Genomic DNA, 18,448 nt, shown 5'->3' on the forward strand with positions numbered 1-18,448 from the left:
CTTATATAAAATTGAGTCATGTAGTTATTTTAAGGAAAATTAAGTTTTTCAATTGGGCACTGTAACAAACAACCCATTAAATTTAAATTTGTTTTTTTGGTCCAAATCGTGAAGGCCCAATAGGCTCATGACTCAGCATATATAAGCTCATAGGAAGTCATTCTGTCTCTCATTTGAAGCCTTAGCAAATTATCTCTTTCTCAACTTTCTTTTCGTTCTCTCTTATATGCTTTTATTGTTTACACCGTCTTCAACTTATTTTCGGTGATCTCCTGTTAGATCTACCGGAGAATTTGGCCTTGGACTTTGGCAAAATTTTGGGTGTTCAATTCATTAATCTTAGTTGTGGATTTGGGCATTTATTTTCGAGGGTTTTCACCCTTGAACTAGGTACAATTTTCTCATTCTTAAATTTTTTTTAGTTGGTTTAATTTTTTCCTCCTTGTTAAATTGATTTCTTTTGATTGCTCTTCCCACCCTTTCGATTTCTTTTTTGCCCATGTCAATCCCTACTCTTGTTTGCCCCTTTCTTGAATATTTTGTTTGCATTTATTGAAACCCTAGTTTTCCTTAACGTCAATAGGGTTCACTCGTTTCATTTCTTAGTGATCTTCAAACTATTCCATTAATTTTCAAAATTTTGGGAATTGTAACAAAAAACATGATTTGATTTCCTTGTTTTGTGTTCAAAAAATTAACACATGTTCAAGAGTTGAAAAATACAAATGCTTGTGTTGAGTTATTTCCATCTACTTTGAACAAAGATGGAAAGCCTTATTTTTGTTTTGGACTTAAATATTGTGACTAACAATCACCTTATTACAAATTTCATGCTTTCATCTCTCTCTAAACACACTATCAAATATGGGTTTGACAACCCTAAATTTGGGATCAACAACTCTAAATTTAGAGTTTGATACTCTTTGTCCCAAATCTAGGACTTCGCATTCCAAATTTAGGGCTATCTCTCACTTTTTTGTGTATATATATGTGCATACAAATATTATTGACGGATAAAAGTTGTATTTTGTGATTTATATTTTGTGTTTTTTGAAATTTAATCTTATTGATTTTTGTTGGATTTATTCTTTTATGATTTTTGTAAATTTTTGTAGGTAAGAATAGTTTAAGAAAAATATTGAATTTAATTAGATTAGATTTTTACAAAAATATTTGAACATAAATATTGAATTTTTGTTTTATTTATTTAATTTTTTGACAATACACAACAAAATCAACATTTAAAATTCCGCGCGAGCCCGACCAGGACGAGTTCCCGGCGATGCCGAGCCCACTCTCTAATCTCTGATCTCTGATTTCCATATCGGGCTCTCTCTTTCTGTCACTGGTTTTCAAATCGGCCTGCAGGGTCGCTGATAACCCTCTCTGTCACTCTGTTCGAAATCCTAGAAAATGATCATATTTCCTCTGAATGATGCAGTCTCATACACACCAATTCACGCAAGCCGTGTAGATTATTGGGTGGTTTTGAGGCATTTCCATGGCCGGACGTTTGCGAGGCCGAGCACTGTATTTGCTTTCTCAAGTCAGCAACCATGGCGATTTGGCGGTGAAGCTCTCTTCGTTGAAGCAGGCCAAGGACATAATGGTCGCTGCCTGCCCTTCTCTCGCTCCCGAACTCTTCCCCTGTCTGGCCGAACTTCAGCATTCCCCTGAACCCCTAGTTCGGAAATCTCTCATCCAGTGAGTTCCCGTGGTTCCCAAATTTCTTACGTGCAATTCCCTTTCTGTTGTTTGCGCACTCATGTTTGTTTGTTTGCAAATTTGATCTCTTCATGCCTAAGATATTATGGTTTATTATTATTATTTTTTGATTCACCTGGGGTGTCCGAGCTGTAGAAAAGATGAATAGAATGGAGACCTGTAAACGATCAGAATTAAAACATCCGAGGCGTGATGACACTGTCCTTAAGGATATTTTCCTATAGTAGGGTATCCCCCAGGATTCAACGGGTTCGTCCTCTTGGGGAGGGATACAGAAACAACAAATAAATATTAAACCCAACAAAGAGAAGATAGAAATAACAGGGAGGAGAAGCTTAGTTTGTTCACTCCAGAATAGGGAATACAAGAAGGTATTTATAGGCAGATATCAGGTCTTCCAACAACTAGTTTTTGATTAAATGAGAGAATAATAAAGGCCTTTGTAACTGGTAGCTGTTGGAGGAAAATAAATATAGGAGTTGTTAGTGTTTAAAGATAAAAAAACTGATAGCTGTTAGGCCTTAATAAATATTCTAGCTATTGGAGAAATTTAATTTCAAGAGTTAAAACCTTTGAAATACTCTCATATATACAACAATCCCCCACATATTTCAAAAGATTGAAGTTAAGAAAGGTTTTTGCTGGGTTACAAATATACAAGTGTAAATGCCTCAAATCTGGTGTCTTTTGGACTATGAACCAGATTTTAGAAAGAATGAGATTTAACTTGTAAGACCAGTGGTGAAGTTTTATAACTTCTATGAACCAAGAATTCTTATTGAAAGTAAGGTGTCTCACCAATCACATTACACCCCCACAATTTCTTGTTGTTTACGTAGTTTTACGCTAATAGGCCATGCGTGCGCCTGGTTATTCATGAGTGCTCTAGAGATCTTGCAAATTATCTCATAGGAGCGGCCTCACTCCATACTCATATAGGTGATTCCATCAAATGTTCACTGCAATCTGAACACTATCCATAAGGAATATGAAATTCACTAAGAGCTTTTAGCTCATCCTCTCTATTATTGTAGATTAGCACTATTCTCACATCATAGGAAATGACTTATCTTGTAGTGCTACAGAATCACAAATGACTTCGTTATTACCCATATGAACCTAATTCATGGGATTGACAATCACATAGGTTGGGTTACCATCATTTTGATTTCTCAACCGGCATTAGTCCCATTCCCCTCGATGTTTCAGATACCATCTTTCTACCAAGTCGTTTAGTTAGAGGATCTACCAAATTCATCTCTGACTTCACATAATCAATTGATATAATTCCATCCTTTAGTAGCTACTTTATCACATCATGTCTTAGTCGAATGTGTCGATTTTTGTCATTGAAAGATTTGTTCTTTGCAATGGCTATTGTCGCTTGGCAATCACAATGCATGGGTATTGAGGGTGATGGTTTAATACCCAAAGGAATTTTTGTTAAAAAATTCCTCAGCCAATCAGCCTCATTTCCTGTTGATTCCAAAGCTATAAATTCTGACTCCATGGTGGATCTAGCTATTATATTTTGCTTGGCTGATTTCCAAGACACCACACCACCACCAAGAGTGAAGATATAGCCACTAGTGGATCTAGTCTCGTTTGAATCTAAAATCCAATTGGCATCACTGCATCCTTCCAATACAGCGGGATATCCACTATACATAATACCATAATTCATGGTACCTCTCAAATATTTCATTAGTTGGACTATTGCCGCCCAATGCTCATGATTGGGATTGTGAGTATATCTACTCAACCTACACACAACATATGCTATGTCAGGTCGAGAGAAGTTCATCAAATGCATCAGACTCCCAATAATCTAAGCATACTCAAGCTGAGCAATAGCTTCGCCTCGATTTTTCTTTAATTGAGTGTTAGCATCATAAGGAGTACTCACTGGTGTCACATCAAAATGACCAAACTTCTTGAGAAGTTTCTCAACATAATGTTCTTGAGTTAACATTATACCATTGTCTCTCCTTATGATTTTAACACCTAATATCACACTGGCTTCACCCATGTCTTTCATATCAAATTTAGAAGCTAAGAGATGTTTAGTACCATGCATCACATCCATGCTAGTACCAAAAACAAGCATATCATCCACATATAAACTAATGATCACATACTCATTGTCAAAAAATTTAGTATAAACACATTTATCAACACTAATTGAAGAGAAACCATTACTTAAAATAACTTGATCAAATTTCTCATGCCCTGTTTAGGTGCTTGCTTTAGACCATATAAGAACTTTTTCAGTTTACATACCTTATTTTCTTGTCTAGGAGCTATATAGCCTTCAAGTTGCACCATGTATATCTCTTCTTCTAGATCACCATTTAGAAAAGCGGTTTTAACATCCATTTGATGTATAAAAAGTTTATGTATAGAAGCCAAAGCGATTAAAACACGAATTGAAGAAATTCTAGCTACAGGTGCAAAAGTATCAAAATAATCAATATTTTGTTTTTGAGTAAATCCTTTTGCAACCAATCTTGCTTTATATTTATCTATAGAACCATCAGAGAAATATTTTCTTTTAAAAATCCATTTGCAACCAATAGGTTTTGCTCCCGGAGGCAAATCAGCAACCTCCTAGGTTTGATTTTGTAAAAGTGAATCAATTTCATTTTTAATGGCTTCTTTCTAAAGTAAAGAATCAGAAGAAGAGATAGCTTCGGAGTAAGTCAGAGGATCCTTATCTACAAGATAAGTATAGAAATCATCTCCAAAGGAAGATTCTTCCTTTGTCTTTTACTCCTTCTCAATTCCTCAACATGAGTTTTTTCCACTCTATTATCATCAGTTGTGATATTATCAACTGGGGCATGACTAATCTTTTCAGATAATGGATAAATGTGTTCGAAGAATTCTGCATTCTTTGTCTCAATAATAGTGTTGCAATCAAGCACATCACTCTTTAGAAGTGTTGGGAGCAGCAGGAACAATGGTTGTATCAATAGTATTGGCATTAGGAGTAGCAGCAACAACGGAAGTTGAGTCACCATCCATTGATATTATCCTTAAGATTGTAGAAAAGATGAATAGAATGGAGACTTGTAAGCGAACATAATTAAAACACCCGAGGCATGATGACACTGTCCTTAAGGATATTTCCCTATAGTAGGGTATCCCCCAGGATTCAACGGGTTCGTCCTCTTGGGGAGGGATACATAAACAACAAATAAGGTCTTGTAACAGCTTATTACAGTTATAGTAGTTTGTTGGCAACTACTGTAATTATAATAATTGTAGTTGAAATAACTTTAACTACTACTTTCTGATATCTCCTAATTTTTTTGATTGCGATAGGTTTCTCCTTGCATCATGCAATTCAGACAAATAGATGTGGTAGAATTCCTAGAGAGGTTTGAGTATCGTTTTGGCCTTGTTTATGTTTAGTGGGAGATACTGGAGAATAACTAGGGTTATTTTTTTTCACACTGATGATTCAAGTTCTTGGTTTTGGTGGTGTGAGAATAGAGAATTGGCTGAATGCTTGAGGGCAAGAGCCTCAGGTTAATCTATTTTTAATAATGTGGAACATATTTACAACTAAAAATTAGGCTTAAAATACAACCTATACATCAGCCTATAAATCAAATTATCAAATAAGTTAATTAGGTAGGTCAACTATACAATAATTACAATATTCAACACTTGCCTTCAAGCTGGAGCATGCATGTCATATGCACCCAACTTGTTACATATGTAAGTTATCTAAGGTCCATGGAGGGATTTAGCGAAGCTATCAGCTAGTTGGTCATTAGAGTTCACAAAGCCAATAGCAATATCTTTTGAAAGAACCTTTTCTCTGACAAAGTGACAATCTAGTTCTATATGTGTGGTCTTTTCATGAAAAATTGGATTAGAGGCAATGTGAAGAGCCTGATTATCACATATCAACTTCATTTGCCTTATGTCTCCAAATTTCAGTTCTGAGAGCAATTGCTTAAACAATATGAGTTCACAAGTTGCTACAACTATAGCTCGATATTCAGCCTCTGCACTAAACCTAGCAACCATATTTTGTTTTTTATTTTTTCATGATACTAAGTTGCCTTCAACAAGGATACAATACCAGAAGTGGAGCGCAATGTCTATCCAATTGTGATCTTGCCTAATCAGCATCTAAGTAACCAATAACCTGAGTGTGCTCTTTATCTTCATATAGTAAACCCTTACTTTGTGCACTTTTGATGTATCTCATGTGTGAGACAACATTCCAATGACTATCACAAGGGAATCCAAAAATTGACTAACAACACTCACAACAAAGGAAATGTCAAGTCGGGTTATTGTGAAATAATTTAATTTCCCAACAAGTCTACAATATCTACTCGGGTTTGCAAAAGGCTCCCCTGTCTTGGTAGGATTTTTTGATATTTGGGTCCATTGAAATTTTAGTAGACTTAGCATGCATCATGCCTGTCTCTTCTAGTATGCTTAAGGCATACTTTCTTTATGAAATGGCAATACCAACACCTTGATTGGGCCACCTCAATGCCCAAAAAATACTTCAGTTTACCCAAGTCTTTGGTTTGAAAGTGATGAACAAGGTGTTGTTTTAGCTTTGGGATGCCCTTTTGGTTACTACCCGTAATAACGATATCATTGTCACGTTCCCAAGGGCAATAGAGGGGGCAATGATGTAATTGAGCTACAATTGTTTGTTAGGAGATATTTTTAATTCTATTAATAGCACATTGGTGTTGTTTCTAGAATTTACTCCACTTAGACAGCCTATAAATAGGCTAGAAGTATGTAGAGAATGAATATAATGAATGATATATTGAATTCAGACTTCTCTCATTTCATTATTCTTTCTCGATCTCCCATGTTTTCCCTATTTTCTCTCTGTTTTTGCTCAGTCTCTCTCTCTCTCTCGAATTCTTCTCAATTCCCTTTCTAAACCCTAGCCCAACCCTAGGTTGTGACATTTGGTATTAGAGTCGATCGATTCTTGACTGTGAGCAAAGAAATTTTCTGTTAACATTTAGGCGATTTCCGACGTTGTTACTTTCTGACGTAGTGAATTTCGAGTTGACTCGAAACTGAGCAAGTAATTCTTAGGAAGTAGAGCCAAGTTACTTTTGGTGGTGATTCTAGCGACCAACAGAACCAATTGAAGAAGAATTCGGACCTGGTGATTGGTCTTGGTGGCGAAGCAGGTAATTATGAGTAGTTGCGTCAACCCAATTTTGAAGACATTAGAAACTTATCGTAAAGGTGAGGCAGAAGTAATTGCGAAGCGGAAGTGATTTCAGATGTTGCACAACAGGTTTTTGAAGAGAGAGGAATTGTGGATCAGAAGCGCTTGTTTCAAAAGTTGTGCAACAGGTTTTTAGGTGATCGGAGCTTAACACCACTATGATTGGATAGCTCCACTGATTGGACCTGGTAAACTGCTGTAGTTACTTGATCGAGGCGCAACTGGTGAATTGAGTGATGGTGGAAGGAACGAGGATGAAACAATTGGAAACTCGGTTGGATGCGTTGGAGGTTGTCTTTCGATAGCACCAGGAGCAATTGGAGGAGAGGTTGGAGATGATGGAACTTAGCCTCTGTCAGACTCAATAGGAGGTGAGTTAAGGCAGAGCTGAAATGATGGTAGTGAAGAGGAATCTGAGAGAAGACTTCTCTAATCTCCAAGAAGAATTCTTTGGTTTTGGGTAGTAGCTAAGCATCGTTAAGTCTGTTCTCCAGAATTCCTGACGCGAGCCTGTTGGCGGACTTCCCACCAAGGTCCACCTCGGCTATGATTTTGACGGGGTTAAGAATTCGACAGCATGTTCCCAATCCTCTGGAGACAGAGGAACAATCGAAATTTGTACCAAAAAATTCCATTAGGGGAGCACATGTGAATTAGTATCACACCTTAATGCCGAGGCTAGACATTCTGGTATTCCAAGGAGACAAACCAAGATGGTGGATATGGAGATGTGAACGATTCTTTTACCAATATAGAGTGGCGGAAGGGTAGAAGGTGCATTTTGCAGCCGTGACATAGCGGATGTTTGGTTCCAAGGGTGGAGTAGGAGGAGGATGGAATTGAGTTGGGTGAAGTTTGTGGAAGATTTCTGTATGCAATTCGGGGAAAGAACTAGGATGGACGTCATTAAAGAATTTAATAAGCTAAGGCATGAAGGTTCGATAGATGAATATCAAACTAAGTTTGAGGAGCTGAAATCATTATTAATCATATCTTATCTGACCCTGAATGAAGCATATTTTGTGTGTAGTTTTGTTAGTGGGTTGAATGACGAATTAAGACCGATTGTTAAGATGATGCAACCTGTAATAGTGTAGCAGGCAGCTAAGAAGGTGAGAATGTAGGAGCTTGCATTAGAAGCTATTTTCAAAAAGCACGGAACTCTAATAGAAAGTTATCCTCCGAGCAGTCAGGAGGTGGGAGAAAATGTCTGGACTACAGCCTCAAGTATAACTCAAGGAAAATATTATCCTAGGGTTTACACTAACCTTATTGTAGCCAAACCTCCTATTATGGAGCCAAGGAGAAGGCTTGGATTATGCTTTAAATGCTGGGATAAATTCTGCCCGGGCAACCAATGCAAAAGACAATTGTTGAATATGGAAGACTTAGAGGAAGACAGTCTCACAATGGACGAAGAGGTGGTCCACAGACTCCGGGGCAGAGCCACAAAAGACACAAAGCAGATCATCCCTTTGTAGAATCCATTTCCTACCCAAGTTGCCCTTTGTGTTAATTTCCCCCCAAATGACTAGCCACACAAACAACTCCACTTTTGGAGGAGCTAAACTGCCCCAAACATGAGCTGCCATAGAATTAATTGGGGGAACATTGGATCTAAACATTAATGAGCAAAGTCTCTCATTAAATGAGTGCGATGAAAAAGAACCAGCCCCTTCAAATGACCAAAATACCCAATCCCCCATTCCACTTACTAAATGAACTTGGAAAATAACCCCCAGTAGCTTAGCTTGGATAGACTCTTCTTTTCCAAGAAGCGGCCTTCTCTGGTTAAGGCACCAAAACCATTTGTTATTCACCCAAAACCCCAAATTTGCCGCCCTCTTCTCTTTATCCAGAGACACCATGTAAAGCTGTGGGAACAAGCTCGAAAGAGAAGAGATACCCACCCAAATGTCTTCCCAAAACTGAGTCAAGTCACCCTTACCCAGGAAGATTTTTACCCCTTCCATGGCCATTGACCGAGCCTCATTACTACTGGTAAAAGAGCTAACAATACCCCTCCACCAAGAACTAAAACTCCTCTTAACCTCCACATCATGGATTCTAGAAAAGGTGCCATTATACCTTGCCCCAATTACTTTACACCAAAGCTGACCCCCCCACTAATCATCCTCCATAGCCATTTAAAGAGCAAGGCTTTGTTTTTGGCTAACAAGGACCCCACCCCCAACCCACCCAGCTTCTTAGGAAACTCAACCAATTTCCATCTAGCAAGAGACATTTTTGCCACCCCCTCAATTTCGGACCATAAAACTTTCTCTGTAGTTTAGCAATCTGTTTAGCCACCCTGACAGGAATTTTGAAAAGTGACATGTAATATATTAGCAAATGGTTAATAACCGATTTTATCAGTGATAACTGGCCAGCCATGGATAGAATCCCTGCCTTCCAGGAAGCAAGTCGACTCTTAACCCTATCCACTACCACCTTCCAAGCGGCAACTCTCCTTGGATTAATTCCCAACTGGAAACCTAAATAGGGAATTGGGAAAGAAACAAATTTGCACCTCAACAGAGTAGCAACCTCCAACAACCATTCTTGATTAACATTAGCCGCAGAGAGGCTAGACTTTTTAAAACTAATATGCAAGACGGACATGAGCTCAAAACATCTCAGAATCTGCTTGAGAGTACATATACATCCTAACTCAGCTGGGTAGAAAATCAACGCATCATCAGCAAACTGGAGAAGAGGGATTCGCATAGGAGGGGACCCCACCAAGACACCCGTACACAAATCCAGATCCAAGGCCTGAGAGAATAACTATTACAACCCTTGGGTAGAACTCACCCTTAAAAGTGTTAAGGGGAGGGTGCCTAAGAGGTTATAAACCCCACACCAAGAATCTAAATTTCCAATGTGGGACAAGTCCCATACCTTATAGTGGACCATAACATACCACCACGCTCCGCAGCTCGACGCCCACAACGGCAAGTTGTGCACTAGCCACTGCTAGTCCCGGGTGAACATTGCAATGTCGGCGTCACCTCCGTTGCTGCTCGCTTACATTAGGAGCCATGGGGCCGACTCTAATACCATTGTTACAACCCTCGGGTAGAACTCACCCTTAAAAGCTAGCTGTTAAGGGGAGGGTGCCCAAGAGGTTATAAACCCCACCCCAGGAGCCTGAACTTCCAATGTGCGACAAGTCCTATACCCTGCAATGGACCATAACAGGACATTCCTCCCTTGTCTTTGCCCATCCTTGATACCAATCATCCCCAACATTGTTGAGGTAGGCAGCAGCCATGGCCACCTTTTGGTGCTTAGGAATTCCAAACCACTCAAAGGCCCTCACATCTTCTAATCCACCATCAAGGTGTACTTCCATCAAACATGGGGATATCCAATTTTGGCATTGGTATCCCCGGGTGGTCAAGGCCTCCATTCCCTCCTTGCCTTCGGCCAATCACATTCTCCCCCATTTCCCCCGGTTCCTCACCAACCTCAGAGGTTCCCAGTCTCCTATGACTCATCCCATGGTTGGGAAGAATCGGATCCATCCCCTCTCTAGGAGGAAAATCTGGGGAGAGGCTTACCGGTTGTTGCCACGCAAACATAACCATGAATCCTTGTAGTTGCTCTCGAATTTGCGCTCCTACTTCTTCTCGGATCTAATTGATCGCTGCATCCAGTTTGCGGTCAATGGAGATGATCACCTCGTGATTATGATTTGATCGTAATTCTAGCTCCAAGTCTGAGATCGTGGACTCAAATTGGTGCAATTGCACCTCCATATTCTTTATCCTCGTGCCGTCTGCCATCATCGGATCTTCTTGCAGCTTGATTGGCCTGGATCGCTCTAATACCAAATTGTCAGGGTGCAAGCCTGACAGAGAGGAACTCTTGGGTTTCTCCGAGAATTCAAATAGGGTGTGGAAATTGTTGGCAGGCTGAGCTGATGAGGTCGAGCTGATGGAAGGGCGAGTTGCCAAGTTGATGAGGCCGAGTTGCCTAGCTGAGAAGGCTGAGCTATCGAGCTAATGGCCGAGTTGCCGAGCTATTAAGCTCTTTATCATCTGATTTATTCTCTGTGATTTATCTTACTGTTATATCTTATCTTTCTCTTTTATTAGATTTGTTTGTATTTAAGGTTGTTGTAATCTAGTCCTAAAAAGTAGGAATCTAATCTCTAAAATTTAGGAGAATTCTTAGGATCCACTGTGTATATATTTGTGGCTTTCTCAAGGAAATAATATACGAATGATTATTCTTTCAAAAGGAGATTTCTTCATGGTATCAGAGCAGAAATTATTTACTCCTATTATCAAACCCTATGCAGCTAGTTGCTGCAGCAGCCAGCCACCTCTTAATCTTCTTTCTTCCTTCTACCCGATAGTACCAGAATTCTTCTACAATGGCTAGTAGCAGCAATAAGTCTACCCAGATTATTCCCGCACCAAGCAACAATGCTGTAACCATGGATAATAACAGCATGATCGCTATTACGGGACACAAGCTCAGCGGTTAGAATTATCTCCAATGGTCACAATCAGTGTTGATGTTCATATGCGGCAAGGGCAAAGACGACTACTTAACAGGAGTCATAGCCAAACCAGGAGAAGAGGAACCATGATACAGAGGTTGGAAGACAGAAAATAACATGGTGATGTCTTGGCTCATCAATTCTATGATGAGTGAAATAGGTGAGAATTTCCTTCTTTATGATACCGCACAAGAAATTTGGGAGGCTGCTAAGGAAACCTATTCCCATATCGAAAATACTTTGGAGTTATTCGACATAGAAAGCGTGCTTGATGACCTAAGTCAAGGTGATTCCCATGTCACACAATACTTTAATTCCTTAAACAAGTATTGGCTTCAATTGGATAAGTATGATACTATCCAATGGAAGTGTACAGAGGATTCAGCAAAATACAAGAGTATTGTGGAAAAGAAGAGGCTGTACAAATTTCTCATCGGTTTGAATAAAAATCTAGATGTTGTACGTGGGAGAATTCTTGGAACAAAGCCCTTGCCAAGTCTTAGAGAGGCCTTTGCTGAAGTCCGAAGGGAAGAGAGCTGGATGAAGATTATGCTCAAGTCTACAAGTCCAACCTTGGAGCAATCAACTCTAATCACCCGCAGAAGCCATCAAACTGCCTTCAAACAAAAGAAGGGCAGACCTTCGTGTGATCACTGCCACAAGACAGGACACACTAAGGATACTTGTTGGGAAATTCATGGTAAGCCACTTGATTGGAAGCTAGCCCATGAAAGGAAGAGTAGAGGTGCTTTAGCTTCCACGGAGGAAACCACAACAACCTCATCACCTAATCTGTTCAGCAAGGAACAGATGGAATGGCTTCAAACTATGTTAGAAAAGACCCAATTTTCTCAGCCCTCTAACTTGGCGTCCGGTTCCATAGCCCTTAAAGGTAAATCATCTCATGTTTTAACTGCCAAAAGTGAGTTTTCTGCTATATGGATTGTTGATTCGGGGGCTTCTGATCACATGACTGGAGAATCTAATATACTAACTAATTTTCAACCCTGCAAGCAAGATTGGGTGGTAAGGATTGCTGATGGTTCACTATCAAAGGTAGCTGGAATTGGAATGGTGGCAGTTTCAGATGATTTAACCCTAAAATCAGTTCTCTTGGTGCCAAATTTAGACTGCAACTTAATATCAGTGAGCAAGTTATCTACTGATGGTAATTGTGTAGTTAAATTCTCACAAAATTTGTGTGAATTTTAGGACCGGAGTTCGGGGAGGACGATTGGCAGTGCTGAAGCATGTTCGGGCCTCTACATCCTTAAAAAGACTTCTTCTAGCAGTAAAGTTGTTCAATCCAACAACTGTTCTTCTCTTAAACCCACTGTTTATTTATCTAATTTTCATTCCAATAATGGTGCTATCATGTTATGGCACTATAGATTAGGTCATCCTAATTTTGTTTATCTTCAGAAATTGTTTCCCTCATTGTTCAAGAATAAAGATTCCCATTTGTTACAATGTGAAATCTGTCAATTCTCTAAACATATACGAAACACTTATCCCAGCCAAGTTTATACTCCATCTTCGCCTTTCTCCTTAATTCATAGCGATGTGTGGGGGCCTTCTAGGGTTAGAAACATTACTGGGGCTCATTGGTTTATATCATTTATGGATGATCATACTCGCTTAACGTGAGTATTTCTATGAAAGAAAAATCTAAAGCTGGTTCTATCTTTCAAACTTTTCATTCAATGGTGCAAAGACAATTCAATGCCAAAATTCAGATCTTGAGAACAGATAATGGCAAAGAATACTTCAATTCTATCCTTGGTCATTATCTTTCCCAACAAGGCATAGTACACCAAAGCACTTGTGTTGATACCCCCCAACAAAATGGGGTTGCAGAACGAAAGAACCGACACTTATTGGAAGTTGCGAGATCCCTATTGTTCTCTACTAATGTTCCTTCTCATTTTTGGGGTGATGCTATTCTAACGGCCACCTATCTAATCAATAGAATGCCCTCACGCATCCTAAAGCATCAAACCCCTTGTCAACTTCTTCTTACTTCCTTTCCTCACACACGGATCCTTTCACATCTTCCCCTCAAAATTTTCGGTTGTTGTGCATTTGTTCATGTGCATAATCATATGAGAAGCATGCTTGAGCCTCGGTCTCTCAAATGCATATTTCTGGGCTACTCTCCTCATTAAAAAGGGTATAAATGCTACTCTCCTGAACTTCAAAAATTCTTCACCTCCATGGATGTCACATTTATTGAAAATCAGCCCTATTATCACAAAACTGATATTCGGGGGGAGAACACTCAAGATACTTCCTTAGAATATCAGTTTTGGGATTCTATTGACTGCCAAGAACCTGCGGAGACCGAAGAACCTTAATCTAACACCTCTACCAGCCATTCTCCTTCTGCTACCAAGGAATTTCCTGCCTCTACTGTCACTGAACTGCAGGTTTACTCTAGAAGATAGTCCAAATCTAAGGAGAATGAGGCTCCAACATGCCCCGGGACTGTTCAAGAGGCTGAGTCGAAATCACTGGTAGAAAGAGGTAGAAATACAGCTGGTAAGGATACTATTATTGTTTCTATTGATGATGAGGATTTACATTGGCCTATTGCCTTGAGGAAGGGTGTGAGAGCATGCACCAAACATCCTCTACAAAATTATCTCATACAAGGGTCTCTCACCAAAATTCAGTGTGTTTGTTTCAAATGTAGACAAAGTGCAAGTTCCTAACAATATCCAAGAGGCTCTTCAGCACCCTAGATGGAAGGAGGCTGTTCTTGAGGAAATCAAGGCCTTGGAAAAGAATGAAACGTGGGATATCACTGATTTGCCTCTTGGGAAAAACCCTGTGGGCTGCAAGTGGGTTTTCACGGTAAAATATAGGGAGGATGGAGAGATTGACAGATTCAAGGCTTGGTTAGTGGCAAAAGGCTTCACCCAAGCTTATGGTATTGACTACCAAGAAACATTTGCTCCTGTGGCAAAGTTGAATACCATCAGAGTTCTGTTGTCCCTAGCAACAAATTTGGATTGGCCTCTACATCAGTAAGATGTGAAGAATGCTTTCTTAAATAGAGATCTAGAAGAGGAAGTTTACATGGAGAGTCCCCATGGATTTGAGACTAAACTTACAAAGAACAAAGTTTGCAAGCTAAGGAGATCACTCTATGGACTTAAACAATCCCTAAGAGCCTGGTTTGAGAGGTTTACAAGGGCAGTCAAGAAGCATGGATTTAATCAGTGCCAAGCTGACCACACTTTATTCATCAAACAGTCCTTGGAAGGTAAATTGACTATTCTCATTGTATACGTGGATGATATTATTGTTATAGGGGATGACATTATTGAAATCAAAAGCCTTAAAGAAGTACTTGCAAGAGAATTTGAGATCAAAGACCTAGGGAATTTAAGATACTTCTTAGGCATGGAGGTTGCAAGGTCCAAAGAGGGAATTTCAGTCACACAAAGGAAGTATATCCTGGATCTCCTTAAGGAAACAAGAATGTTGGGTTGTAAACTAGCTAAAACTCCTATGGAATCTAAAGCAAAATTGGACATTGGCAAAGAAAATAATCCAGTTGACAAAGGAAGGTATCAAAGGTTAGTAGGAAAGCTTGTATATCTATCACATACCAGGCTGGATATTGGATTCTCTATTAGTGTTGTAAGTCAATTCATGAATGATCCCAAAGAGGAGCACTTGGAAGCAGTTTACCGCATCCTAAGGTACTTAAAATCAACTCCAGGCAAGGGGTTAATGTTAAGAAAAACAGCAAATTGAGGAATCACAGTCTATACAGATGTTGATTGGGCTGGTTCAATTCTTGATAGAAGGTCAACTTCAGGGTATTGTTCATTTGTATGGGGAAATCTAGTGACCTGGCCCAGCAAGAAGCAATCGGTTGTATCTAGAAGTAGTGTAGAGGCCGAGATTAGAGTAATGGCTCATGGATTTTGTGAAGGAATATGGCTGAAAAGACTACTCTAAGAGCTGAAAATAGATACAACAGAACCAGTACAGGTGTTGTGTGACAACCAATCTGCCATCAGCATTGCTAAAAAATCCGGTTCATCATGACTGGACTAAACATATGGAGATTAACAGACACTTTATCAAAGAAAAACTGGAAGAGGGAGAATTCAAGCTGATCTACACTCCTACTAGTAACCAAGTGGCTGACATTCTCACTAAAGCTCTATCTAGAATAATATTCGATGAATTGAGTTGCAAGCTTGGCTTGAATAACATATTTAGCCCAGTTTGAGGGAGAGTGTGGAAATTGTTGGAAGGCTGAGCTGCCGAGCTGATGAGGCCGAGCTGATGGAAGGCCGAGTTGTTGAGCTAATGAGGCCGAGCTGATGGAAGGCCAAGCTGATGGGGCCGAGCTGATGGAAGGCCGAGCTGTCGAGCTAATGGCCTAGTTGTCGAGCTACTAAGCTCTTTATCATCTGATTGATTTATCTTGCTGTTATATCTTATCTTTCTCTTTTATTAGATTTGTTTGTATTTAAGATTGTTGTAATCTAGTCCTAAAAAGTAGGAATCTAATATCCAAAATTTAGGAGAATTCTTAGGATCCACTGTGTATATATTTGTGGCTTTCTCAAAGGAATAATATACGAAGGATTATTCTTTCAAAAGGAGATTTCTTCATAGGGAAAAGGGAATTGACACACAGAGAGAGATATAATTTAGAGGAAAGGATAGAAGACTTAGAGAGAGAAAATTTTCGAATGGAATCAGTTCATTCATGCCTTCATCAAGTGAGATCAGCCTTTTTATACTGATCTCCCTACAATTCAAATGAAAAAAAAGAGCTTCCCGCTCATAGTGCCTCCTGCCACTATATCTACTGCTAACATGTGCGGTTAGTTACTCCTTATTCTATCAATTCTCGAATTACAAACAAGAAAAAATTAAAAGTATTAACAGTAGCTCGTGACAATTAAGGCTTAGGATTAGCCTATAAATATTCTTGTTCTAAGTTTAGAGTGCAGCTTTTAAATAATATCAGATTTCTTTTTCTAAATTTGGTTTTGCCCTCAGTTTCAACGTGAAACTGGTTAACATTGCTTCCTATGTTGCGTCACATAAGCATTGAAACACTTTACATGTTCGGATTACCTTGCATGTAATTTTACTTAGCTAAGGAGCTCACACATTTTAAAATATGTGCCAGATTGACAGGTGGGCAGATTGGTTGAAGGTTGAGTTTTGCAAGTAATCTGAAGCTTGCACCCTGATAAAATTATGTAGAATTTCAATATTAGCGTTATGGTATTTTGTGAACTTATTATAAAAATGGGTTCCATCTTGTATTAAATTTTGATGTGTAAACTAAAAATTTGAGGCTACCTTACATGCTTGTAGGTTTGTGTACCCTGTAAAGCTTTTGAGAATGGATATGACTAGTTGACTTGCGATTGCATGTTATGTGAATTTTGGTAAGATTATTTCATATAGCTATGTCAATGCTAGAAATGTCAAGCAATAGTGAATTATTGCTTCTGTAAGTAAGTTGCAGCCAAAAGCAGTAAACAGGCAGAAAAAAAAATCGGTTGTTAAGGACAAGACAATTAGTTGCAGGAACCAAGTTTTAAGTGTAATCTAGCCTGCTTTGGTCGACTGAGAGGAAATAATGCAAGTCGCTTGAATGCCCTGCAACATGGGAAAATAAATAATTCCAAGCCAAGTAAAGAACCAGTAATCGAATATGACATGCTAGGATGATGTATAAGGCTTGGAAATAAAATAGAAAAGAAATACCTAGCACGAGTTGGTCCCTTGTGAGAGGGTCACAGGATTGAATCCAGGAGATGGGCTTGACTAACCTTTTGTTTGGAAGCGTGATTTATGAAAGGAAAAGAAAAAGAAATGAAAGGGATTGATTTTATTGCGTTTACATACGTAGAAGTAATTTAATATATTTTCAGTTTTTCTTTCTGTTGAAAAATACTGAATCCAAAAATAGCCTAAATTCATGACGGTTTTTCGTACTGTTTTCATTTTCTTCATCGTCTTTATTATTATTATTATTTTTGGTGCAATCTTTAGATGCCATGTTATTGCATGGTTCAATTTACTTGGTTATTTGTTTGCATTACTAGGCACCTACGGTATATACATCAGTAATAGTACCTTCAAATCTAACTTGTCTTTCTTAGTAAAGTAGAAAAGAGGTGACAGATGTCAGAAGCTACAGCATTTTTCTCCTACACAGTTTATTATGGGTTCTAAATTCTAGTTATGTGGTCACATATTAACACGATCATTTTGTCCGTGTAAAGCCACCTCAAAATCATCACCACACCCATATTTTACACATATCTAATATGCAAAGCACGAATTGAAATACTTGTCTGAAAGGCCATATGGTGTGCCCAATAGTTTATGTTTCATAGGATGCCCACTCATTGTGCACATTAAAATGCATGCCATTGCCATACATGCTATATTGCATGTCCAATAGGCATGAGTTTATTGAAGTTAAGAATGCGCGTTTCTTTTAATGTTTTATTAAATGAGTCTTAGATGTTGATTGTTGTCTTTGATTGGTAATTTTGTATTGGACCATGATGTAATTTCATTTTGAACTTTTATATTTTTAATGTTTATGGTTATTTAAATTTGTGAATTGCACAGTTCCTTACAAGTTGAATTAGCATGGCATTTTGTTGTACTAATTTATGAATTGAACAGTGCCTTCCGCGTTGAAATTTAACGTTGTATTTTTTGTGCTTTGTTGTTATTGACTCTATATGCATCAATGTAGGCAATTAAAACATAAGAGAATATAATTTGTTACTAATCATTTTTTTAAGATCCACATATCTGTCTTTGTGTACATGCTCATGGTCCTATCTGTATGCCCACTTGTGCTTCTTAATTTAGCACCCTCTCTTCCCTCATTCTATTTTTTGATAATTCTTATTGTATAAAATTCCTCAAAAGGTGTTGATATAGCTGTATTTACTTAGTTCATATATTTATTTATTGGAGAAAAGATC

At 38.7% G+C, this 18,448-nt stretch overlaps 1 protein-coding gene across 2 annotated transcripts in view; it reads left to right on the plus strand.

The window, feature by feature from the left end:
* Positions 1 to 1,290: 1,290 nt before the first annotated feature.
* The window catches only part of LOC127807704 (uncharacterized), a 76,030-nt gene continuing 58,872 nt past the window's right edge, over positions 1,291 to 18,448 (plus strand). For both annotated transcript variants that reach the window (XM_052345744.1, XM_052345743.1), the window contains exon 1: positions 1,291 to 1,704. In XM_052345744.1, the coding sequence (XP_052201704.1) occupies positions 1,502 to 1,704 (203 nt within the window). In that variant the 5' untranslated portion in view covers positions 1,291 to 1,501. The remainder of the gene's footprint in view (positions 1,705 to 18,448) is intronic.

This window comes from Diospyros lotus, chromosome 8, assembly GCF_014633365.1.
Source record: "Diospyros lotus cultivar Yz01 chromosome 8, ASM1463336v1, whole genome shotgun sequence".
NCBI lineage: Eukaryota > Viridiplantae > Streptophyta > Magnoliopsida > Ericales > Ebenaceae > Diospyros > Diospyros lotus.